This window comes from Camellia sinensis, chromosome 13 (genome assembly GCF_055761805.1).
Source record: "Camellia sinensis isolate YWXY chromosome 13, ASM5576180v1, whole genome shotgun sequence".
NCBI classification, from domain to species: domain Eukaryota; kingdom Viridiplantae; phylum Streptophyta; class Magnoliopsida; order Ericales; family Theaceae; genus Camellia; species Camellia sinensis.
The window spans coordinates 9,373,140-9,398,688 of record NC_138973.1 but is presented as its reverse complement, the minus strand read 5'-3'; the positions used below and the strand labels follow the sequence as shown (position 1 = coordinate 9,398,688).

General features: G+C 38.7%; 1 protein-coding gene across 1 annotated transcript in view; it reads left to right on the top strand.

The window, feature by feature from the left end:
• The window catches only part of LOC114275400 (CHD3-type chromatin-remodeling factor PICKLE), a 36,383-nt gene that overhangs the window by 4,383 nt on the left and 6,451 nt on the right, over positions 1-25,549 (top strand). Inside the window, exons 4-20 of the mRNA XM_028217435.2 lie at positions 30-184; positions 437-598; positions 931-1,178; positions 1,286-1,381; positions 2,187-2,326; positions 2,402-2,611; positions 2,694-2,801; positions 12,240-12,290; positions 12,414-12,513; positions 14,778-14,920; positions 15,059-15,162; positions 15,420-15,558; positions 15,667-15,836; positions 16,849-16,915; positions 17,228-17,350; positions 24,221-24,330; positions 24,416-24,497. Coding sequence (XP_028073236.1) covers positions 30-184; positions 437-598; positions 931-1,178; positions 1,286-1,381; positions 2,187-2,326; positions 2,402-2,611; positions 2,694-2,801; positions 12,240-12,290; positions 12,414-12,513; positions 14,778-14,920; positions 15,059-15,162; positions 15,420-15,558; positions 15,667-15,836; positions 16,849-16,915; positions 17,228-17,350; positions 24,221-24,330; positions 24,416-24,497 — 2,208 coding nt within the window. The remainder of the gene's footprint in view (positions 1-29; positions 185-436; positions 599-930; positions 1,179-1,285; positions 1,382-2,186; positions 2,327-2,401; positions 2,612-2,693; positions 2,802-12,239; positions 12,291-12,413; positions 12,514-14,777; positions 14,921-15,058; positions 15,163-15,419; positions 15,559-15,666; positions 15,837-16,848; positions 16,916-17,227; positions 17,351-24,220; positions 24,331-24,415; positions 24,498-25,549) is intronic.

Here is a 25,549-nt window from a genome sequence, read left to right as displayed (position 1 = left end):
GCAAGATTTAAAATATTTTCTCATTGCAGGCTAGCCCTCTAAATGAAATTGAAAAGATCTTAGACTGTGAAATGCGCCCTACTGTTGCTGATGATAGTGATGCCTCTAAGCTGGGTTCAAAGCAAATATTTGTGAAACAATATCTTGTGAAGTGGAAAGGATTATCTTATCTTCACTGCACATGGTATTTCTGTGTTTAGTGGTTGCCATTGACAATTTCTTTTATTATAAAGGAACCTAGATATCTTGAGTAGTTTATTTCTCCTGAAGGAGAATGTCCTAGTTTACAGTTTGGTGACTTGTAAACTAATTGGAATACTTCTAGTTGTCTTTTCTGGTGCCATAATAAATTTGTTAGGTTTTTTTCTTGGTATGTTTGTTTTTCCTTGAATATTTTTAGATGCTATAACCTCATCTGCTGGATACCTTATCTCAGGGTGCCCGAGAAAGAATTTTTAAAAGCTTACAAGGCACATCCTCGTTTGAGGACTAAAGTAAACAACTTCCAGCGTCAAATGTCATCAATTAATAACTCTGAAGATGAGTTTGTGGCTATTCGTCCTGAATGGACTACTGTTGATCGGATTCTTGCTTGCAGGTTCAACTATCTCAACTTTTATATTACTCTTGTTCTATGAATAGTGTTCAACTCTGGCTGTAAATTTCAACTATCCTAACGTTTTTCACTTTGCCAATCCACCCTTCATTGAAATTTGAATTTCACTCAAACTTTGATAACTTCCGAATTTAATTAATTTGGGCAACTTTGTTCCAAATCTTTAGTGTTATTATGCGAAATCTTGAATAAACTTCAGATTGGAGACAATCAGACATATTTGATTCTTTTGCTACATTCTGATAATAGTATCATGTTCATGGCTTGTTATAGTGTGGCATTGAGAGCTTGAATTTCATTCATTAATTTTGTAGGGGAGATGATGACGAGAAGGAGTATTTTGTTAAATGGAAAGAGCTTCCCTATGATGAATGTTATTGGGAATTTGAATCAGATATTAATTCATTTCAACAAGAAATTAGTAGATTTAACAAAATTCACTCTAAGCATCGCAAACTATCTTCAAGTAAGCAGAAGAGCAACAATCGTGATGCCACAGAACCAAAAAACAAACAGAAAGAATTTCAACAGTATGAACACAGTCCTGAATTTCTTTCTGGAGGTACATCCGGTCTGATATCTGCTTTATGTGATTGTGCATGATTGTTTGTTATTTCTGTTCTAATTTGACCATCATGAAATTCTAATTGCATTTTGATGTAAATGAAGGCTCACTTCATCCATATCAGCTTGAAGGGTTGAACTTCTTACGTTTCTCTTGGTCCAAACAAACGCATGTGATACTTGCAGATGAAATGGGCCTAGGTAGGTTCTCTCTCTCTCTAATTGTTGTGTAATTTTATTTTTGTTTTTCCTTTTTTCTTTTCTTCTGGTAGTTCCTTTTTGAATATCAATAGTTAGATTTGCATTGCTGTTTCTACTTTCACAACAAATGGAACTTAAGTGTAGGTGTCACTGTTGCTGTCACTGCCATTTATAATGGGCCTGTTGGGTGCAACTTTTTGTAAGCTGAAAGATAATAATCAAAAAGCAAAAGCCAACAACACCCCTCCCTCAGTAATCAGTTTTTTCCAGCTTATTTAAGCTATTTTGCCTAATAAGATATAAGCAGAAGTTGCACCAAATAGTCTAGCACAAACTCCCAAAATAAAAAAGGCTATAAGTAGCTCAGATAAGCTGCACCAAACAGCCCCCGAGTTATAAGAAATTGTCAATGCAACTATTACATGATTATTCCAACTACATTGAGTATCATATATGGAATGATCGAAGTAGGGATTGTCAGTCTTAAATCCGTTATTTAGATAACTATTGTTCTAATAACCATAAAATGAAAGTGTGCTATTAATCTAGGCCATCTAATGTGAGATTAATTGTATTGATAATGACCGCTTAACCAGTTTTTCCACTGATTCATTCCAGCATGCTGAACAAAGCAAATAGAGTTCCTTTATATTGAAGAATAGATGTTTAACTTCTGCAAGTTAAGAACTTGCGTATGCGCATGGCAAGGAGGATATATCAAAAAATATAAATTCTTATTATTAATATTTTAAGTGACTCGGTCATACTCGAAATAAAGTAAATATGTGGTTTACCTTTGATGCAGGGAAAACAATACAGAGCATTGCTTTTTTAGCATCTCTGGCTGAAGATAATCTCCGTCGTCCACATTTAGTAGTAGCGCCACTCTCAACATTGCGTAACTGGGAACGTGAATTTGCAACATGGGCACCTCAAATGAATGTTGTATGTATATGGTTTTTCAACCTTCTATTGATAATCAGTGGACCTGCATTACCTGAATAAAGTTTCTTGCCGCAGGTCATGTATGTTGGCTCTTCCCAAGCTCGTGCCACCATTAGGGAGTATGAATTTTACTTTAAAAAGAATAAGAAGAGCAAAAGGAAGAAATCTGGTCAAATTGTTGGTGAAAGCAAGCAAGATAGAATAAAATTTGATGTCCTCCTAACATCGTATGAAATGATTAACTTAGACACTACATCATTGAAACCGATAAAGTGGGAGTGTATGGTAAGATTCTTTGGCCTGCTGAGTCCTTTGCTAGTTTACAGTATGTTTCTTGCTAGTAAAAACTGGTGATATCTCTATGTAGATTGTTGATGAAGGTCACCGTCTCAAGAATAAGGATTCAAAATTATTTTCTTCGATGAAGCAGTACTCTACTAAACATCGTGTCCTTTTGACAGGAACACCTCTTCAGGTTTGTTGTCAACTTCAAGTATTATGTTTTTGGGTACTGTTATAATTTATAAATCTCTTATTCTTGGGACATGTTTCATTCTTAGTGGCATATTTATTCATTGGATGGCATTTTGCCCTTTAACTAATTTTTTAACAAAACAAAAGTACCACCTCTTTGTAGACATTTCCCTATATGAATCGTTGGAATTTCGTAATAGTTGTTTCACATTTCAACTGATATGCTGCATACCAGTTGATATGTGTTGTTACTTGGTATTGTCAGTACCATGAAAGATATGGGACTGATATATTAATCATAGCAAAATTTCTTTCTGTATTGCTTTGTATAAGCCATCTTAGTCTTGATGACTTGTCTTAATATGTAATTGCGACCCTGTAAACCCTAAATCTCATCTGTTGGCCATGTCGTCCTTCCTTGGGGACAATATTTGGTTTTATGGTTTGTATCCTAGTTTGATCAGGGGATTAAATTAAGGGCCTTTTAATCACATTAGTAGTAATAGTAGACCCAATCATTGTGATGTACCAGAATAAGATAATCCACAGACTTGCAATTCAATATAAAATATCTATATGCCGCTAAGCTGATTTTCCAGTCAAATTAATCCACAATCTTACATTCAATTACCGCGTAGGATGATGATGAACTATACATTGCCAATAATAAAAAAAATGAACTATACAAAGCAATTCCCAAATTCAGAATATGTGAAAGTAACCAAGCCAAGACTAATGCATGCGCAAAGCTAATGAAAAATTGTTAACTGCTGATAAAAAAAATGTAAAATTGTTAACAATTAGTGATATGGACCTGGAATTTTTTGGATCCTGAATGTGCACATGAAATTGTTTTGTCATATCAAATTGTTTGAAAGCAGAGACAAAAGAGCACTACAAAACTCTGGATGGCTTTATGTACAATCCATATGGTTTGAACACATGTGAAGCTGCTCCTAATAGACTCCTGCAGCTTCCTGATATTGGTTCTTGTGATTTGAGGAAAAATAGAAGAAAAAGAATTGAAAAGTTGATGAGGGATTTTCTTTGGGAAGGAAAGGATGAAGGTAAGAAAGATCATTTGGTCAATTGGGGAGTAGCGTCCCTTCCCAAGGAGAAAGGGGTCTGGCTATAGGCAACATTGTGGGTAGGAATTCTGCCTTTCTTGGAAAGCAAGGAGGCCTAACCACTATATTTGTCCTCAGTGGTGCATTTTGTGTTGGCAAAATGAGGAATCCTTGAATAATCTCTTCTTACACTGCCCAACGGATTGAATCTATTGCAACGTCTATTCTTATTGGGCGGTGTTCATTGGGTGGCCTCGGGGAAGTATGCTCAAATGTTAAGTTTCAAGGCTTGGTGGAAGTGCTGTGGAGATGTGTTGTATTTGTGATTTTTTGGGGTTTATAGTTGAAAGGAATTCAAGGATTTTTAGGACAAGTTTGAGGATGTATATTCGATGTGGGGCAAAGTGTGTCATTTGGCATCATTTTGGGCGTCTATCTCCATATAATTCAAAGGGGTTCCATTTTTTTTAATTTTTGGAGATTGGAAAGCGGTTTGTGACGTATAGATGTTTTTCGGGTTCATTTTTCTTTTTCATTTTAGAGGACTTCTTGTCCTTTTTTTTTGTATTTGTTGTTGATCGACAACAAACAAAAAAAAAGAAAGTAAAATACCAGAAGAAAAAAGGGAAATGAGAGAGGAATGAAGGAGAGAGGACATGAGAAGAAGGAACATGTCTCACAATTGAATTCTTCAATGCCATATTGAGAGCGAGAGAGAGAGAGCGAAACACTTCTGGGTCCTTCATCCACTGTATATGAGTTGTAATTAGTAAGGAGTCAACATTGATTAGTCAATTACATATATAAAAAACAATGCCCAAATAGGACACAATAATGTGTGTTTGAGAGGGGAAAGATTGGGTACGCACCTAACATTTGGCATAGTGCACATAGTGCATCAAGTGGAACAATTGATTCTCACTTGAGGTGGAATTTTGTCTGACTAAAGCTACCCAATTTGTAACTGGTGAGAATCTGGCATGGAAGTGTTTATTTTGGTAGGTTAGTGATATAAAGAGAATGCAAAATTACTGCATAATCTTAATTTGGGAAGTTTTAATGGTTTAATAATAAAAAAAATTAGGCATTTATGTTGGATAGCATTAATTTTGGTGTTGTATAAAAGTTCATAGGGATTTTGTATATAGACCATTGTAGGAAAATGAATTCACATTAAAATGGTACATCGGAATTTATGTTTAGAAGAGTATTAACTCTCTCTCTGTGTGTGCGTGTTCCTGTCTTGCTCTTCTGAGCTTGCTTGCTTGTTGTTCATTTTGTCTCATCTCTTTTTCTTTTTCCTTCATGTTATCTTCTCTATTAATCAAGTGGTATGGAACATTTTTTGGACCCTCCCTTTTGAAACTCTTCTTATTAGCTTAAATAAATTGAGAAAGGTTGATTACCTAGAAGTTGGGGGGGTACTTTTGGTTTTTGCTTTCTGATTATCACTTTTTAGCTTATATATGCCCTCATTAAATTAATTGTTGATTAATGGGTACGAGTGGAACAATTGATGCTCACTTGGGGTGGAATTTTGTCTGACCGAACATTGTTGCTTCTTTGCACTTGTGATGCAAGCTATCCAATTTGTAACCGTTGAGAATTTGGCATGGAAATATGTTTATTTTGGTAGGTTAGTGATATAAAGAGAATGCAAAATTATTTCATAATCTTAATTTGCGAAGTTTTAATGGTTTAATAATAGTGGTCAAAAAAAATTACGCATTAATTTTGGTGTTGCATATAAGTTTGTAGGGATTTTGTATATAGACCATTGTAGGAAAGTCAATTCACATTAAAATGGTACATTGGAAATTATGTATAAAAGAGAATAAAGTCTATGTCTCTCTCTGTCTCTGTTTCTGTCTCTCTTTGCGTGTGTCTCTCTCTCGTGAGCTTGCTTGCTGTTCATTTTATCTCATCTCTTTTTCTTTTTCCTTCATGTTATCTTCTCTATTAATCCAGTGGTAAGGAACATTTTTTGGACCCCTCATTTTGAAACTCTTCTTAGCTTAAATAAGCTGACAAAGGTTGATTACCTAGAAGTTGGGGAGGTGTGCTTTTGGCTTCTGCTTTCTGAGTATCAGCATTTAGCTTAAAATAAGCTGCACTGAATCAGTCCATCACCATTTATTCCCAAAAGTAAATTTCTTCTTTGTTTAATTAAAAATTCCAGATCCACAAGGTTTGCCAATGTTCATTTCCTTTTGAATTGAAAAAACCAATCCACACTTGTCGTTAAAACCTAGGTATTAAGGAGAGGGAAACTGGAGCTTTATAATAACCAACACAGATGGGGCAACTCCAGGTAATGTGAGATACATTCCAACCCATCCTCTTGGACCACAACATACAGGAGCTGGACAAACGGCACACCAATCATAGGTCCAACCAAGTTCTGATATCAAATTGAAAAGTTCAACCCACACTTCTCTTTAAAACTTAGGTATGGAACAAGCTATTTTAGTAACTTTTTGGCTTTTTACGAAAAGATGTGCAGAAAAGTAGAGAGGTGATGTGACTAGTTTTAGTTGGCTTTTTTGCTTTTTGGCTAAAATAGTCAGTCCCCAAACGAGGCTTAAGGAGAGGAAAACTAGAGTCTTATAACCAGCACAAATGGGACAACTCCAGGTGATGTGGGACACGTTCTAACATTTTGTTTTGATGTTTGATTTATTTATCTTTTTTGAGATCATAGTCTAACTCTTAACTACAATAAGCTGAAACTTTTTGAAAAGTGCAATTTTTATTGCTATATAAATTTGGGGTTTCAATTTAGGGCTGAGATTGATTGGAGAATATTGTGTGGTTTTCCTAGGGTGATGCAAACCAGGCTCTGTTTGTCTTGATGTAAAATGTTTTTGTCAAAAATATTTTATTCATTTTCCTTTGTTTGGTTAAACAAAAAGTAAGTAAAATGTTTTTTAAGGAAAATATTTTTGCATCATTTTCACAAAAATGACTTACCTTTAAAATTTTTGCAAGTCAATTTTTACAAAATTGACTCTCACTCACTACCCTTTCAACACATTTAGCCTTTTCAAATAAGTATCTTAGCTCACTAAAAAGTCATAAATAACATTTTTATTGAATCAAAATTTCTCTTTTAGATAATAAAATGTTTTTATTTCAAGTGTCAACCAAATGCCAAAAAACAAAAACAAAAACAAAAACATAAACATTTTTTTTCGTAAAATCAATTTACAAGAAAAATGTTTTTTTTTTTTTGTAAAATATTTTACTTAAAATGGAGCCCAAATGTTCTCTCCGCCTTTTCATTCCCATTTAGCATTTGCTTTTTCATTGTAAAAATCTCAATTTAATTGGTTTTCCTTTTTTGGAAATTTCATTTTTAAGTAATTGCGCTCCTAGCTCGACAACTGAGTTTGCTTTCCAGTGAGTAGCAATGAGGGCTCATACTAGTATATATTTCTTTAGCCTGGGATGACATCATTATTGAGCAACTGTTAAAATCCACCTACTCTCCACCCACTTCACCCACTTAAACCTACTCCACTAAACCTAACCCACTACACCACTACCACCTCCACTTCACCTACTTCTTACCTACTACACACTCACCCTCTTCTATATATAGGAATCATGAATCATTGTAATAGATATCAATATATCAATCAATAATACAATTCTCTATTTCTCTTTATACATTAAATTTTCTACATGGTATCAGAGCAAGGTTAAGCACTTAGTATTTTTCGCTTCACCGGCGGGCGGCAACCTCGCCTTGGCCGCCCGCCGGACCTCAACCTAATCTGCTAGAATTTTCTACACATAGCTTGAAATTTCTTCGAGTCCACCACCACTGCCTCTCCTCTCACTGTTGTCCTCCCATACACCACCGTCTCGATCGTCTTCATCTACAATGTTGCAGTGAAGGATCTCAAGCGTGGTTTTGTTGCATCCAACTCAAAGGATGGTCTAGCCAAGGAAGCTGCAAATTTCACCTCCCAGGTTATTATTATGAATCACCCGGGTCAGATTGGTAATGGGTATGCTCCAGTTCTTGACTGCCACACCTCCCACATTGTTGTCAAGTTTGCTGAGATTGATCGTCGATCTGGCAAGGAGATTGAGAAGGAGCCCAAGTTCTTCCGTGAACATGCTCTCCTTCCTTTTACTCTTGGAGTGAGGCAGATGATTTGCTGCTGTAACAAGATGGATGCTACCACTCCTAAGTACTCAAAAGCAAGGTATGATGAAATTGTGCAGGAAGTCTCTTCCTATCTGAAGAAGGTTGGTTACAACCCTGACAAAATTCCTTTTGTCCCCATCTCTGGTTTTGAGGGTGACAACATGATTGAGAGGTCCACCAACCTCGATATGATTACACAGCCCAAGAGGCCATCAGACAAGCCTCCTCTTCTCCACATTCTTGATAACACCAACAGCAACAGTTTGACGCATTTATTAGAGAAAAGGTCCAAAGGCAGCTCCTGTCAAAGCTGATGCTCAACAGGCTGTACCACCTATTGAAGTGCCAGCACTATCCTTGCATATGGGGGGCACCCACTCATTTCTTTATTGTTTTCTTTTACTCACCCATGTGATCCACGATGCAACCTATACTTTTTCTTTTCTTTACACTCTTGTTCCCCACTTTCTTTATTATATATATATATATATATATATATATCTCTTTTTATTATATTATATTAAAAAAAAAAAAAAAAAAATCTTCATCTCTCCTCCGTTTGATTTCCAACTCCATTATTTTTTATTTTTATTTATTTTCTCCAAACCACTTTCCTTATTTCCTCCATCTTTCATTTTTTGATTTCAAATATATTTTCATTATTTTTTCTTTATTTTTCTTTCACATTCTTTTTAATCTTTTTCCAATTCCCTTCATACCATATAGCTTTGCACACCAAATCATATTTTATTCATCTCAGGGATAAACCCCGATCACAATTTTACACACACACAAAAAAAAAAAAAAAAAAAAAAAAACCAACAAACAAACAAACCACCACAACACACCCGCACCCACAGTGGGATTTTTCTTCTCTACTCTGCTGCAGGTCTCTTCTTCTTGCTTTTCTCTTGGGTGTCCCTTACCGGCGCTGCCTCCATACTACCCACTCCACCGAGCACGTTCACTCCACCCTGCTCCTCCACTACAGCATATGGTGGACCTCCAAATCGGAGCATCACGGTAGCCTTCCGCTTCAGCTCCTTGTTTTCCGCCTTCAGCACACTTATCTCTGCTCGCGCATCCTTATACATGCGCTGGAGCAGAGCCAATTGGCCGTTTAAATGCTGCACCTCATTTGTCCTACTCTGCAGCCGGTGCGACAAGTTTGTGACTGCTGTCATCGTCTCCACACAGGACTTCAAAGTATACTGATTGGCTTCAATGTCAGTTTGCACTGCCATTTTTTGCTCCACAGACCGCATAGGAAAGTTCAACGGAGCAAACCCTGGGGCGCTTGGTTGAGGTTCACTGGCCCCCGCACCAGTTATCTCTCTTGTTGACTCGCTAAGGTCTGGAAAGAGAGTGAGCAGACCACGGGAAGACGAAGCCATTTTCTGGACAACAGAGTGTTACAGAGTGTCTCTCTCAGAAAACAGAGTGTTACAGAGTATCTCTCTCAGAAATCTCTCTCAGAAAACGAAGAGTTTTTCAGAGTTTTTCTAGCAGGTTTTTGTCTCTGCTTCCAAGCCTCAGCCTCCGCTTCGGTTTATAAAGACCATGACAAAGAGGCCGACACGCGTTCTGTCGATCACGTGCATCGCCGCGTGTCTGGCGCACCTTTTGATGGCACGCCTTTTTATGGATTGGGCACGCCTTTTGATGGCACGCCTTTTTATGGATTGGGCACGCCTTTTGATGGCACACCTTTTGAAAGATTGGGCACACCTTTTGAGGGTGAGACTTTTTAAGGGTCCGACAAGACTCTGTAAACTGTCCCGACATTGATTCCGGTTAGCTCCTTCATGGGTCCGACAAGACTCTGTAAACTGTCCCGACATTGATTCCGGTTAGCTCCTTCATGGGTCCGACAAGACTCTGTAAACTGTCCCGACATTGATTCCGGTTAGTTTCTACAACGGTCCGACATGACCCCGTAAACTGTCTTCTACATCGGTCCGACATGACCCCATAAACTGTCTTCTACATCGGTCTGACACCGCCATCCAGTGTCCTCTACACCGTTATGACACCACCATACAGTGTCCTCTACATGGTTATGACACCCCCATACAGTGTCCTCTACAACGTTATGACACCACCATCCAGTGTCTTCACCAATGGTCTGACACGACCATACAGTGTCTCTTATCCTCTTTTATTTTTTATGTATTTTCTTGTTTTGTTACTCTCTCCAAACTCAAGTTGGTTAGTTCCTATCCCCCTTGAGTTTGCGGGGGGTTGTTAAAATCCACCTACTCTCCACCTACTTCACCCACTTAAACCTACTCCACTAAACCTAACCCACTACACCACTACCACCTCCACTTCACCTACTTCTTACCTACTACACACTCACCCTCTTCTATATATAGGAATCATGAATCATTGTAATAGATATCAATATATCAATCAATAATACAATTCTCTATTTCTCTTTATACATTAAATTTTCTACAGCAACTTTGTTATTTCTTGTTGAAGGTGTATATTTTGATGATCCAACGAAGGCAAAATAGTTGATGAAGTTCAGTTGTTAAATTTATTTGTAATTGACCTTCGCCACATTTCGCCTGCTTTGGATTTTGAAGTTACATATCTTTCATCATGCGGTGTTTTTCATATTCTCTAACATTTATGAGTCCGACATAGTTACAAGACTCTAAGCCTGGGTTTGGCAATTTTTTATTAGCAACTTTTTTTGCTGAATTTCTTTCGAGTTTAGTGAACTTTTTCTAGAATTTTTCAAAAAATTTTTACACTTGTAGGTTCTACTAGACTCGACGGAACTGAAATGTGAAAAAGAAAAAGAAAAAAAATCCAATAAAGACAAAAAAAAAAAAAAAAAAAAAAAGCTTAGAGGTTGCCTTTGTTGACTTTTTTTTTGTCTTTAATGATTTTTATTTTTTTACTTTTAGATCCTTCTAAACTAGACAGGCTTGAAAAAATAAATTTTTTAAACACAAATTTTAAAAATATCACTAAAGACAAAAGTGCCAAAAACAAAAGCGACTTTTTTTGCTCTTTCCATACAGAGTTTAAATCATCCAGCCAAATTAATGTATCTGCTTCTCTGTGGTGTGTTGTCTCCAAACCCACCGCATTCCACTGACCCATAACAGATCCTGGTTCATCATCTATGTTTTCATTTGTGTAGGTCACTCATATGAGCCATAGCTTTCCGTCGACATGCTATTTGTAATTAATAAATCCTGTAAATGGGAAATTTTCACTTTGCTTGGTTCCTTTTTTCCAAAAACACTTTTCAGAAAATTCTATGTTTTTGTTTTCCGTGTTTTTTTTTGTTTTTACTGAATTTTTTTTTTATATTTTAAGCACTTTATTTTTTATTTTTTAGACACACCTAACATAAATATACTTAAAAAGTAAAAAAATTGTGAAAAAAACCTTTTAAAAATTCACTAAATACTAAAAATACAAAAAAAATATGAGAATTCAGTACATTTTTTTTGTATTTTTATGTATTTATTAATTTTTTAAAATATTTTTTCACAAATTTTTTACTTTTTAGATACATTTAAGTAAGGTGCATCTAAAAAAGTAAAAAAAATATTTAAAAATTTAAAAATATTCACTAAAAACAAAAAAACATGGAAACCAAAAAACTTAATCCAAAAAACTCAAACCAAACACATTTCTGTAACATTTATATATGCATATCCTAATCCATCTTGTGTAAGCTTCCTAACTTGGGTCCAAATACCTTGGATGCTTTTATTGATAAGCCACAGTTTTGTTTCTCCAAGATTGTTTAATACTGCTTCCTTTTTTCTTCTATCACTTTTACTGATTTGCTTTTAGTCATCTAGTTGCTTCCTTATTAAATTTGACTTGACGAGTGTTTGCTTAATATCCCTGTATCTTATGATCTAAATTTTAGTGCACTAATGGGATACTGCGTGTACATTTTCTGGGTAGAAATATTGCAATGGGATATTGATTCTATTTAGTCAAAGCTTAGTTACAGTCAATGGTTTTATTTTTCTTATTTGACAGATGACTAGAGTAGCTTGACTCTCTCTCTCAAAAATGAAAGGAAAATATATATTTACTGCATGCACAATAGGCATTTGATTTAAACTGATTAATACCTTTTCTGGTAGCTTCAGCACTTGCAGTAAATTTTATATAAAATTGCTATTATTCAGTTAGATTTTTGCCATGAACTTACGACTACTCTGTTGATGCATTTCAGAACAATCTGGATGAACTTTTCATGCTTATGCACTTCCTTGATGCTGGGAAGGTTAGTATCAGTTACTCAGTGCAGCTTTGTATAAGAAGCAAATACAACCAAAATAGATGGCTACTAGATTCAACATTTAAGTTTAAACTCCGTTCTCTTAGTATTTTATTTTAATAATTGCAGTTTGGAAGTTTAGAGGAATTCCAGGAGGAGTTCAAGGATATTAATCAAGAGGAGCAGATCTCAAGGCTTCATAAGATGTTGGCACCTCATCTTCTTAGAAGTATTAATCTTGAACTCAATTTTTGTGCTCATCAACTTATGTTTTGTATGTTAAACTTTACGTAGGTTATATTTCATTCTCAATTATGTTAGTTAATATTTTACTTTAAATTAGTGAAACGTCTTTGCTTCTCTCTTTTTTGATTAGAATGAAAATATAATGTTAATAACAAATAGGAATGCTTGAGAAGTTTAAGAAAACAGTCCAAGATGGAGAGCATGAACAAGGATTTAGCTGTAACTTTAAACTGATTACTTCAGCAAAGGATGTTCAAAGTTGGTTTTGTGTTTAGCTGGGTGTTTTGGGATGACAGTTGTGGTGTGAGTTTTGGGATGACATGGTGTGATAACAGTTTCAGTTGATTTATCTTCACCTCTAAGTATAGTATTAAAAAAATCTATTTCACTTACTCTTGTTTGGCTCTGTTTATGAGATTTCTAATTGAAACACGTCTACAATTCTGTGTCCTGTGCAGAATATGTTATTTTCAATTAATTAATTAATTTTTGCTAAATTTAATGCAAATCCATTTTCTTTGTCTTGTACAAATCAGATAGAAGATGGAAGAATCATTTCTTTTCATTATCATTCATATACTATTTGGGTGGTTTGTTATGTAGTTTTGGAGTGTCATTTGTTTTTTGTTTAATCCTGGTTATGCATGGGGCAGAGATGGACATGTAAGAATCAAAAGCAGAAACAGTTCATTGAAGTTGTAGGATTAGCTTTGTTTAACCAAAATTTGATGGCTTGGTTTTATTTTGACTCTCAATCAAGGTTTTAAAAAGCGGCCGCAACCGTTACATAACGCCGTTACGTAACGGTTTTGGCGGTTACCGCCACCCGTTACGGCCGCTTTTGCAGTGTGATTGAGATTCACAGGTGTGTCGGCCGTAGCGGCTGCCGTAACGGCCTGTTACGCACCGTTACGTAACGGTTCCAAACTGTTTTTTCCGAAAAAATATACAAAAAAAAGCTGAAAATTGGGGAAGAGGGATAGAGAGAAGAGGGAAAATAAAGAGAGAAAATGGAGGAGCAAGAGATAGAGAGAGAGAGAGAGAGAGAGAGATAAGAGGGAAGATGAAGAACATGTTATTGATTTGTTGAAGTTGTAAGACCTATGCTATTCTATTTAGCTGCTATCACTAAACTATTTTGTTTGTGTGTGTCTATCTATATATTGTTTGAAAATAATAATAATAATAAGTGTGATCATTAACTATTTGGCTTGGTTAAAATATGTATATATATATTTAAGTTCTTATTTATTCTCTTACTTTTGTCATTGTTTATCTTATATATAATAGTTAGTGATTGATTTTTTGTATAATATAAAATCATTAATTATTGAAATAAAATGTAAAAAACTCAATTTATAGTGATTTAAAAATATGAAATATATTGGATCATACTTGAAAATTTACAAAAATTGATCAATATTTATTTTTAACCCAATAAATATGATCATAGAAAAAAAATATGCGTATCGGTAAGTTTTTTTCAAATTGTGCGAAAAATAAAAAAATTCATGGTTCCGGTTACCGCAACCGTTACACTACAACCTTTACACCCCGCAACCGCAACCGCGTCACCGCCACCGTTACGGCGACCGCAACCGCTTTTCAGAACCTTGCTCTCAATTCCCCTTTAAGGAGGTATAGTAGTTGATATCGAGGACTTGAGGGAATATATTCAGCATCATTTGTTTAAATGTTAACTCTACTATTTGGATGCCTCTTTCTAATTGAAGGAACGAAATCTTACTTTGAAGTATACTCTTTTTGGGAACCCCAGCCAGTTGGGAAATTGTGGAATTTTCGTAGATGGAGTTGTGGATTACAATTCTTATCTCTTGAGGCCAGATGGAAAGACATCGCTTTAAATTTTTTCTATTATCCTCTTTAGACTTTAAAAAATTATTATCTTTGAATTAAATATTCATAAATGAGACATAATAATTGCTTATCATTTTGTATGCCATAGAATAAATATGTAAAACTATATATTTAAGTGTCCCCCAAGTGTCGTGTCACGTCTCCATGTCCGGGCCATGGACTGTGCTTCTTAGCATGTGCATATATTTGTTTTTGTAAATCATTCCTGTTCAAATGCCTTTTTTTTAATAGTTTGAAAAACTTATCATACCTTTTGCATTTCCTTCTCTTTGTTCAAGCAATTGATATTTTGGTTATATATTATTTACTTTAAAATTGTTAATATGTTGCTGACATGTGGGTGTGAAACTGTTTTTAATGAAATTGCAGGAGTGAAGAAAGATGTTATGAAGGACCTACCTCCTAAGAAGGAGCTCATTTTACGTGTGGAATTGAGTAGCAAGCAGAAAGAATATTACAAGGCTATTTTGACTCGCAACTATGACATACTAACTCGAAAAGGTGGTGCGCAGGTGAGGTTGCAGGTTGTAGTAAGATAGATAGCATTCCTCTCATATTATTTTGACAAACAGTTAATTTTGTGTTTTTATTTTTTATTTTTTTTATTTTTAACTTAGACATTTAACTATGGTTGGATACTCTGAAACCAGATTTCTCTTATCAATGTGGTTATGGAATTGCGCAAGCTCTGCTGCCACTCATATATGCTAGAAGGAGTTGAACCATATATAGAGGATGCAAACGAGTCTCACAAGTAATCCTATGCATTTCGATTTTTATCTTACTATGTCTGTTGTGTATTAGAGAAGCTGGGTTTTTTTTCTTCTTTTTTTTTTGCCTGCATCAGCATTAATGATTTTGTTATGTTTAGCTCATGTCTATAGGCAAGAAAACTGTCTCTATAGCTTAAATGATGTTTGTTATTGGTTCTTCTTTTATCAAAAAGGATTGTTCTGACATTTTGTGCTTATGGAAAGATTCATCGTTTGAGCTATGTCTTCTATTTGACAGACAACTGTTGGAATCTTCTGGGAAGTTGCAACTTCTGGACAAAATGATGGTGAAGCTTAAAGAGCAGGGGCATAGAGTTCTGATATATTCTCAGTTTCAGCATATGCTGGACTTGCTGGAAGATTACTGTAGCTTCAAAGTATGGATTTTAAACTAGTTTTGTATATGGTCTCTATGCCTTTTCCATAGCCTATGGATTGTTTATGTATGTGGAAATTTTATTTGAAAGTCTTTGTAATTTTTTTAGAAATGGCAATATGAAAGGATTGATGGTAAAGTTGGTGGGGCTGAGAGACAAATACGAATAGACCGGTTCAATGCCAAGAATTCTTCCAGATTTTGTTTTTTGCTATCTACTAGAGCTGGGGGTTTGGGAATTAACCTTGCAACTGCTGATACAGTTATTATATATGACAGGTACATACTAGTGTTCTTGGATTTTTTTATTTTTTATTTTTGATAAATAAACTAGTGTTCTTGGATTTGATTTTTCTGTTCTTCTCCCCCCACCTGTTACTGGTTTTAGAAAAGTGGTTCTAATTTATTAATTAGAAAAATTATGATAGGAGGTTTTGAGTAACCTACGAGTTAGCAGTGTGGTCCTGCACTGATAAAAGGAGATGTTAAAAGTAATTTCGAGGGTTATTGATAGACAACTTTTTGAATGCCAGAGAATGTTCTTATCATCAGAATAAATGATTGTATGAGAAAACAAGATAGATGATTTGAAATCTTTCCCTCCGTGTTCCTTCAGAGTAGCAGTGATGGTTGCACTGGGTTTATGGCCTTGAGCTCCTATATTATTGTGGGCCAAATGCTCAGTGCAAGATCTAGTCAGTATCTTTGTGACAAAGAAACTTGAATGTGGGTGTTTCAGTTGGATGTTGTGTATCTATTTGTAGAATTTGGTCCTGGAGACTGGAAAAATAAATCATTCTTTGGAATGGTTAATGGTTTGAATGGTCAAATACTCTCTCTCTCTCTCTCTCTCTCTCTCTACACTCCATAATTCCAAACTTAACCCGACCACTAGCCTCAGCACTTCTCTCTACACCCACCCTCTTTCCCTTCCTCCTTCTCTCTCCTTTCCTCTCTAACTTCTATCCATCCACACCAAAGAGGATGGTGGTGGGGGTGGCATGACTAGGGTTTAGAAGGATATCTTTTAACATAAATGATGATTTGCAGATCTTTATTCTTGTGTTTGAACTTTGTGCGGCCAACCAAGTCCAAAAGTTTGTTTGGCCTTGTCTTCTGAATGGACTGAAATTGTTTAAATTAGTTATGTTCGGCCTTGGTTGTCCGCATAATCTTAGGATTGCAAACAACCTTAGTTTGTTTGGCAAACTAGGCTCTCATTGTATATGTCTGGTGCATTGATTGGAAGCATCATTATTTGTGTTGTATTCATTGTATATGTCTGGTGCAGTGATTGGAATCCCCATGCTGATTTGCAAGCAATGGCCAGAGCTCATCGACTTGGCCAAACAAATAAGGTAAAAGTTCTATCTTATAGAGTGTACAGGCAGATGTTATTGGTCACCTTGGTGAGGGCCTTCTTTTTGCACTATTATGGATACGAAAATAATGGGAAAAATCAGATTCAATTGTCAACTGCCCCTATCAGAAATAGGATTGACTACGGATTCGAGCCATAGCACATGGTTGCTGTCTGCAGTCTGTCTTTTGCTTCTCTATCTTCTCTTAGCAAAGTAGGCTCAAGTCACACTTTGGCTTGCCACAAGCTGGGCTCAGGGACTGCAATCAGCGATGGTCTATATGGTTTTGGTAATTTCTTTATTTTGCAGGTAATGATTTACAGACTCATAACAAGAGGGACCATTGAAGAAAGGATGATGCAAATGACAAAAAAGAAAATGGTTTTAGAGCATCTAGTTGTTGGGAGGCTGAAAGCACAAAACATCAACCAGGTACAGATTTTTCATCTTAGGTCATGTGATGCACTTTTCCTGTTCAATTCTAGTAGCATATTCAGAATGAAAACAAAGTACTTAGATGATTTACCAATCTAAATCTAGTCATCTCAAATAATCAACAATATTGTTTGTTACTACTGGTTTCTTATCAGAAATGCTGCCATTTCACTGTACCTTTTGCATTTTTATTTCTAATCTTTTCTACCTACAGACTTTTCTTTGACTGACATGGAATGGTATACTAATAGTAAGTATTTACATCATTGAAGTGCAATGTTGCTTGTGTGTCTGTGTGATCCTGGCATGATGTTTGCAGAAATGTCGCTTTTTAAAATTAAAAAAAAAAAAAAAAATCAGGACGAAATGTTTTCAACCAAAACAATTTCAATCATGTTGTTGAATCTTTAATTGAGTGAATTGTGCAATTCAATTGCTAATTCATTGCAATTTGCTACGATTCATTGTATCCTGCAGAATCCCCAAGTACCAGTGAGATTTTTTGGAGCCTCCATTTTCATTACAAATTTAGCTGTTCAATCTTGTGACCTAAGGAGTTTAAACTTCCATTAAACATGTTCCTTCAAACTGAAAGTATCTTTTCTTCCACCATACAAAACCAAGACGTGGTTACAAATTCTTTTCTCAAGATGTCCTAACAAACAAACCAAAAGATAGAAAAATCAAGCACTTTAATACATATAAAGAAGCGATTTCCGGTGGGATGTGGTAATTACCTGGAATGCTTCCGGTGAGGGAGGAGATTGGCCCACGCCGGCGGATCCTCTTTCTTGGCGGACGGTCCTTCGAGATTGAGGAGATGGTGGAGACGTCTGGGGGTCATCGATGTTTGTCCATTGTGGAGCGAGGACAAGGCTTGCGTAGGGAAGTCAGGTTGGTGGGGTTTGAAGTACGATGGATAGGTGAGAAGATGCGATGGGCATCGCGGAACCAAGGCCGTCAGTCATTTGCGGGTCGGCTGGAGGGGAGACGATGCAATGTGGTGGTTTGGATTCGTACAGAGGGTGATGGCAGTTCTTCGTTTCAGATCATGCTTACCTCGGAGGGTGAAAGAACTCAGATTTTTCTTCCCATTTCAGATTTTGGGGAAGGCTGGGAGGGTGTGGCACTAGTTTTGGAACGATTTGCTAAAGGGGATGGTTGGGTGACCTGGATTGATGCTGGTAAGAAGGCACCGAAAGGGTGGAGAGTGGCCACAGCGGCTACGGGGGCAATTGACTTGTTGGAGGTTGATGATGTGGTGGTGCAGGGTGTGTCAGAGGAGGGGTGGTCTCATTTGTTAAAGAGGGCGTTGGTGGGTCATGTGGGAGAGGTGGGGGAGCAGAGGAGTTGGCTTCTCAGCTTTAGTGGATTGGGTTGGCCGTTGGTGGAAGGGGGTTGGGCGAGTGGAGATTCGTCCGATAAGGAGTTAGGCTTTCTTGTTTGTTTTTACAACTCGGTGTGAGGCCAAAGGTGTGTTGCGGCACAGATGGGTGATTGATGGACGAGATTTAGCTCTGCGTTGGTGGTCACTGACTGTGCTCTGTGGCAAGGGGAAAAAGTTGGGAGCGGGGATGTACAAATGGGTTAAAGTGATGGGTATACCTTTGCACCTCCGTGGGGAAGAAACCTATTGGGCTGTCAGCGATCGGTGCGGGGGCTTTGTGGAGGCCAACGAACAGTCGACTGACCTGGGAATAGTTCGGTTGCTGTCCGAAAAGGGAGAAGCCTTCCTACTAGGGTTTTGCTTCGTTTGGAGTCGTGGTTGTACTCACTACCAGTTTGGCCGGAGTCGAGGCCGTCGGTTGAAGCTTCCTAGCTGGCGACTGTAACGAATAAGGAAACCCGAGTATGGAGGCGTGAAGATTGGCGGAATTAGGCGTCTGGACGATTTAGGGAAAGTCGTAGCTTTGGGAAGGAGGGTCTGAGAGATAGGTATGTGGGCAGACCATATGCAAGGCCTTTAATTAATAAATTGGGCCAGGGGAATTTGGGCCCCGTGGCCTCTCAAGTTAAGAAGGTGGGCTAGGGGGTTTTAGGCCCTACCACTTGGGTGCCTATGCATGTGGCCCAATCTTCTTTGACTAGAGATCCAGTTGTGCGGCCCAATGGGTTTTTGAACTCTTCTCAGGCCTTAGCTCAAGGATTACCTGGTCCAACAAGGAAGGTGGGCCCACAGGTGAACCCAACGATATACCAGGTCTTCGGGTCGTTATACACTGCTATTGGGTCGGGTCACCGAAACAACGGCGGTGAGGCGCCAGTGTTGGGGATGAACGACACGTTAACGCCTCTCAGGAAGGCGGGGTCTCCCACGTTGCCGTTACACCATGGGCAACACACAGTGGCTGGTGAATTAGCTTCTTCACTTTCGCCGCTTGGGGAGGAGCTCGATAGGCTGAGCAGGGATGTGAGGAGGACCATGAAGAATGAGGGGCAGAATCAAAGTTGGTGGGGCTAAGATTGGTGATGGCCTAGCTATAGTCCTTCAGCCATTGGTAGTGGAAGCTGGGGAAATGGTGGCACCCATCTCTCAGTCCGATATAGAGTAGGATTCTTAGGTGCATTTCCAGACAGAGCAGCCACCAACGTCGGAAGAGGTTTCTGAGTGGGTGTTGGCTCGGATTGCTGAGGTTAGTAAATTTTTGGGTGTTTCTTTTAAAGGGCATGGGGAAGAGGCTTTGAAACTGTTTTCAGCCTTTGAGATGTCATGGCGAGGAGGTGTGTCAAGGGGGCAAGAGTTATAGAGCACGGGCCAGAAGGATAGAGGAGGCCAGGAATTACGTAGATTAAAGTGCTCCATTAATTATGATTGTAACAGGACCGAAGCTGGTCGGCGGATGAGGAAGGGGCGCGGAGATCCTTTGTTGTTGCCATGCGTTTGAAAATATTGATTTGAAATGTGCAGGGTTTAAATGATAAAGGAAAGAGGGCAGTGGTTAGATCATTACTGAAGAGTGCTAGAGCGGATGTGGTGTGCCTTCAGGAAACCAAAATGGAGTGTGTGAGGGTGGATGTTGTCAGGGATATCTGGGGTGGGAGGCATGTGGATTGGGCCTTCCAACCAGCTATAGGGGCAGCAGGTGGTGTTCTTATGTGTTAGGATAATCGGGTGGTGGTGCAGGAGGGGGTGGAGATGGGAGGTTTTTCCTTATCCTGTCTGTTCAGATGTTTGGATGATGATTTTCGTTGGGTATTTACGAGGGCGTATGGGCCGGTCAGGAGATCGGAGCGGGAGGCTTTTTGGGAGGAGTTACAGGCTGTTGCTTTTTGTTGGGAGAGGCCTTGGTGTGTAGGTGGAGATTTCAACGTTGTGCGGAGTCTAGAAGAGAAGACAGGGGACAGGCAGGTGACGGGGCCGATGAAGGCGTTCTCCTCTTTTATGGATACGATGGAGTTGATCGATATGTCGTTGCAGGGAGGGGATTATACTTGGTCCGGAGGTTGGTCAATGTCTCGTATTGATAGATTCCTGGTCACGGGGGATTGGGAAAAGCATTTCTCCCAGATGTTCCAGGCTCGATTACATCGTCCGGTCTCGGATCATTGGCCTGTCCTTTTGGATAGTGGGGGAGTGCAGCGTGGCCCGACGCCTTTTCGTTTTGAGAATATGTGGTTACAGACCGAAGATTTTGGCGAGACGGTAAAGGCGTGGTGGGGGAGTTATAGTGTGGCCGGGTTGCCTAGTACCCGGATGGCTCAAAAGTTAAAGTTGCTTAAATCTAATTTGAAACGGTGAAATCAGGAGCTGTTTAGTCAGTTGGAGGTACAGAAGGCGAGTACTTCGTCGATTTTGCAGGGGTTGGATGAGAAGGAAGAAAGAGAGGGCTTGTCGACAGATGATGTGGTGTGCTGGGAGGGGGCGCAGAAGGATTATGGACGGATTGCTAGGATGGAGGAGACTAGTTCTCGCCAGAAGTCCAGGTGCTTGTGGTTGAAGGACGGGGACCGCAATACTAAATTTTTCCATCAAATGGCAAATGCTCATCGGCGGGTGAATCAGATAGGGTGGTTGTGGGTCAATAGGGTGTTGTTTTCCTCAGAAGTGGATATTTGGAATGGTATCGTGGGTTTCTACCAGCATCTTTTTAGGGCGGAAGGGGAGGGGTGGCGACCGGATTTGGAGGGAGTTACTTTTGATACTATTTCAGATGAGGTGGTGTTGATGCTGGAGTGCCCGTTTGTGGAAGAGGAGGTTTGGGGTGCGTTAAGAAGTATGTCATGGGATATAGCCCTTGGGCCAGATGACTTTTCCATGGCCTTCTTCCAGCATTGTTGGGGGGTGGTGAAGGCAAAAATGATGGTCGTATTTGATCAGTTTTATGAGGAGGGACAGTTTGAGAAGAGTCTTAATGACACTTTTATTGCTTTGATTCCCAAGAAAGGTGGGGTGGAGGATATTAGAGAGTTTCGGCCAATCAGTCTTTTGGGTAGTGTCTACAAATTATTTGCTAAAGTTTTGGCTAATAGACTTCGGGGTGTCCTGGAAGGGGTGGTGTCAGAGTCTCAGAATGCGTTTGTAAGGGGTCGTCAAATTTTGGATGCTGTGCTTGTGGCTAATGAATGTGTGGACTCGCGTGTTCGGCAAGGGAAGGCGGGGATTATGTGCAAGCTGGATATTGAGAAAGCTTAAGATAATGTGAATTGGAATTTTCTGTTGTATGTGCTTCAACGGATGGGTTTTGGGGAGCGATGGGGGCAGTGGATTCAGTTTTGCATTTCTACGGTGCGGTTATCAGTCTTGGTTAATGGCATTCCGGCGGGCTTTTTTCCTACATGACGAGGATTACGGCAAGGGGATCCTCTATCTCCTTTATTGTTTATTTTGGTGATGGAGGCGCTGAGTCGTTTATTGTCCAAGGTGGTTCAAGGGGGTTTGTTGACGGGTTTCGAGGTGGGGCAGGGGCTTGCTCCTCTGGTGGTTTCTCATCTCTTTTATGCTGATGATGTGCTTATCTTTTGTGATGCGGATGCAGATCAGATTGGGCATTTACGATGTGTGTTGCTGTGTTTTGAGACGGTGTCTAGGCTTCGAGTTAATTTGGCCAAGTCAGAATTAATTCTTGTGGGCGAGGTCGTTCGTTTTCCGGTGTTGGCAGCTATTTTGGGGTGTAAGGTGGCTCAGTTACCAATTTCCTATCTGGGGCTTCCTTTGGGGGCTACCTTTAAGGCGAAAGGGGTGTGGGATGGGGTGGTAGATAGAGTGCAGCGAAGGTTGGCGGGGTGGAAGCGACAGTATTTGTCTAAGGGAGGGCGGCTCACATTGATCAAGAGTGTCATTTCTAGTATTCCGACGTACTTTATGTCGTTGCATGTGATTCCTGTGGCGGTTGCTAGGCGGTAGGAAAAGTTGCAACGAGATTTTTTATGAGGTGGTGGAGGGAAGGGTTTTCATTATCATTTGGTGGCTTGGGATAGGATTTGTATTTCGAAGGAGAGGGGGGGCTTAGGCGTTAGGAGGTTGGTGGGTTTTAACCGAGCTCTTTTAGGGAAATGGTTGTGGCGTTTTGCTATGGAGACGGAGCGGTTATGGAGGAGGGTGGTGGCGGCGAAGTACGGGGTGGCCAGAGGGGGATGGTGCTCAAAGGGGGTGGTCCATCCTCATGATCGTGGGTTGTCGAAAGGAATTTGGCTAGGGTGGACGAAGTTTTGGGATAGGACTCGGATTAAGGTCGGGGTAGGGGAAAGGACTCACTTTTGGCAGGATCGGTGGTGTAGTGAGGTGCCTTTGGCGAGTATGTTTCCTATGGTTTATGCTATTGCTGTGGATGGAGAGGAGTTGGTGGAGTCTGTTAGAATTAGGCAGGGGTAGGTGTTTGTTTGGAATGTTCATTTTCGCTGTAATGTGCAAGATTGGAAATTGGATCAACTGGTGGACTTGCTGGGCGTTTTGTATGGTGTCAAGGATGGGGGGGATGGAGCGGACTCTTTGGTGTGGGATTGTTCGAGATCTAAGGGGTGTTTTCAGTGTCTTATTTTTATGGTATGCTTGAGGGGGGGAGTGGGGTAGTGTTTCCTTGGAAGAGCATTTGGGTGACGGGTTTACCTTCCAAGGTGGCTTTCTTTGTTTGGACTGCTGCTTTGGGAAGATTTTGACTATTGATAACTTGCGTTAGCAGGGGCAGGTTTTGGTTAATTGGTATTGTATGTGCTGTAAGGATGGGGAAATAGTGGATCACTTGCTTTTACATTGTCCAGTTGCGTCTCGACTTTGGAATTCTATTGTGGCTTCGTTTGGGATGGTTTGGGTGCAACCGGGGTCATTATTGGATGTGGTTCAAAGCTGGGGTGGGGTTAGGGTGGGGAAGCGACGTCGGAAGGCTTGGGTTCTTGCTTCTCATTATTTGATGTGGTTGGTGTGGTTGGAGCGAAATAGGCGTGTTTTTCAGAATGATTGCCGTTCCGTTTCCTGGCTTGAGAGTCGGTTGTTGCTGGTTTTGCATAGTTGGGTTACGGATTTAGCCGATCCAAGTGTTTTGGTTTTTATAGATTTTGTGGAGGATTTACTTAGATAGTTTGGTTGGCCCTTTGTGGGTGGTTTTTGTATTCCTTGCATCATCTTGATGCTTTTCTAATAAAATCTATTTATTCATCAAAAAAAAAAAAAAGAAAAAGAAAAAGCCAAGACGTGAAAATTTTGGTTTTTTTGGTTGATTTTTTAGGGTTTGTAGTATTCTGGCTTGTGGTGTGTTATGAATTCTTTGTATTTGTATGCTGTTTTTCTCTACTTGTAATGCATAGTAGATTAAATATAAGCTATGTTGTTTTAATTCTTACATCGGGAAAGAAAACAATTTCGAATTCCTGATAGTTTCTGCTTTCCTTTGAAAATTGATGTATGATGACATTATTTCCATTTGAATGTAGGAAGAATTAAATGACATCATAAGGTATGGCTCCAAGGAACTTTTTGCTGATGAGAATGATGAAGCTGGGAAATCCCGGCAAATTCATTATGATGATGCTGCAATCGATAGGTAAAATTATGTTTTCTATGCTGATGTTTATTGTCCATGATATCCAAATGAATTCTCCACAAATTTAATGGTTGATTTTTGTTAGGTTACTTAATCGTGATCAACTTGGAGATGAAGATGCAACTATGGATGACGAAGAAGAAGATGGATTTTTGAAAGCTTTTAAGGTTTGTCATTCTCCTGAGTATTTCGTTATATATGGGTACGAGTGTGCATTTCTGGTAGCCTGCATCATATAGTTTTCTTGACACTTGTGAGCTGCATATGTGATCTTGTTTTGCTGTAAGCAACTAGTTTCTTCTCTACGCAGTTGTTTTTTAAATTACTTCATTAGTAGTGTCAAAATGCCTTCTGAATATTGTTCCCTTCCTTCTGAATGTGTCATTGGAGATTGCCCAGTCAAAGTTTTTCTTACTGCTGAAAATACATTCCTACTTCTTACATAGGTTATGCTGTTCTCTTAGAGCTCTTCAGTACCTATCATAGCATCCTTTTGCAGGTCCTACCATTTAATCCCATCTCATGTGTTAAGAATTAAATAATAAGTCAAGACTTTCCTAATTCAAATTCAGACCCTTTTTAAGTGAACTTTTCATTTTTAAGTTGTTGCTTAGTTATTGAAAATTATCTGACTTAATCACTTTAATGGGGTTGGTAAAGAACCCATTAATGTTTGCTTCTAGTGGATGTAGCATTTTTCTTATTTTTCCTTTTTATTGTTGTCATATTGTTATGCCCTCATAAGGTCTTCTTTTGAACTTCGGCTTTAGACACTTCAAAATTGTAACAAACTTTTGAGTTTAATAATCCCTTTTTAATACTTTTTAGATGATTGTGAGAGATGCTTTTGTTTTTCCTCGTGTTCCCATTCCCTTTGTGGTCAATGAAGCAATAAATTTTAGTCTATGAGCAAAAGAATTTGGGAAACTTGCTCACAAAAGAATGAAGAATGTTTGATGAATGCTGTGAGACCTTAACTGAACATGAGAACTTCATTGAACAAGTGCTGCTCTCTTAGGTTCATTCGTCGTCATTGCTAATCTATATTATCAAACTGTGGGGCTTAATATAGTTATAAGTTATATTGGGATACCGGAAGAGTGGGCAAGCCAAACCCTTCCTTCCATGTTGACCCTGCTAACCTCCAGACCCAGCATCCAATAACTTCACACTTCTGGGAAGTTATGTAGGCAAGAATTTGGGTATTCAAGTTGAATTA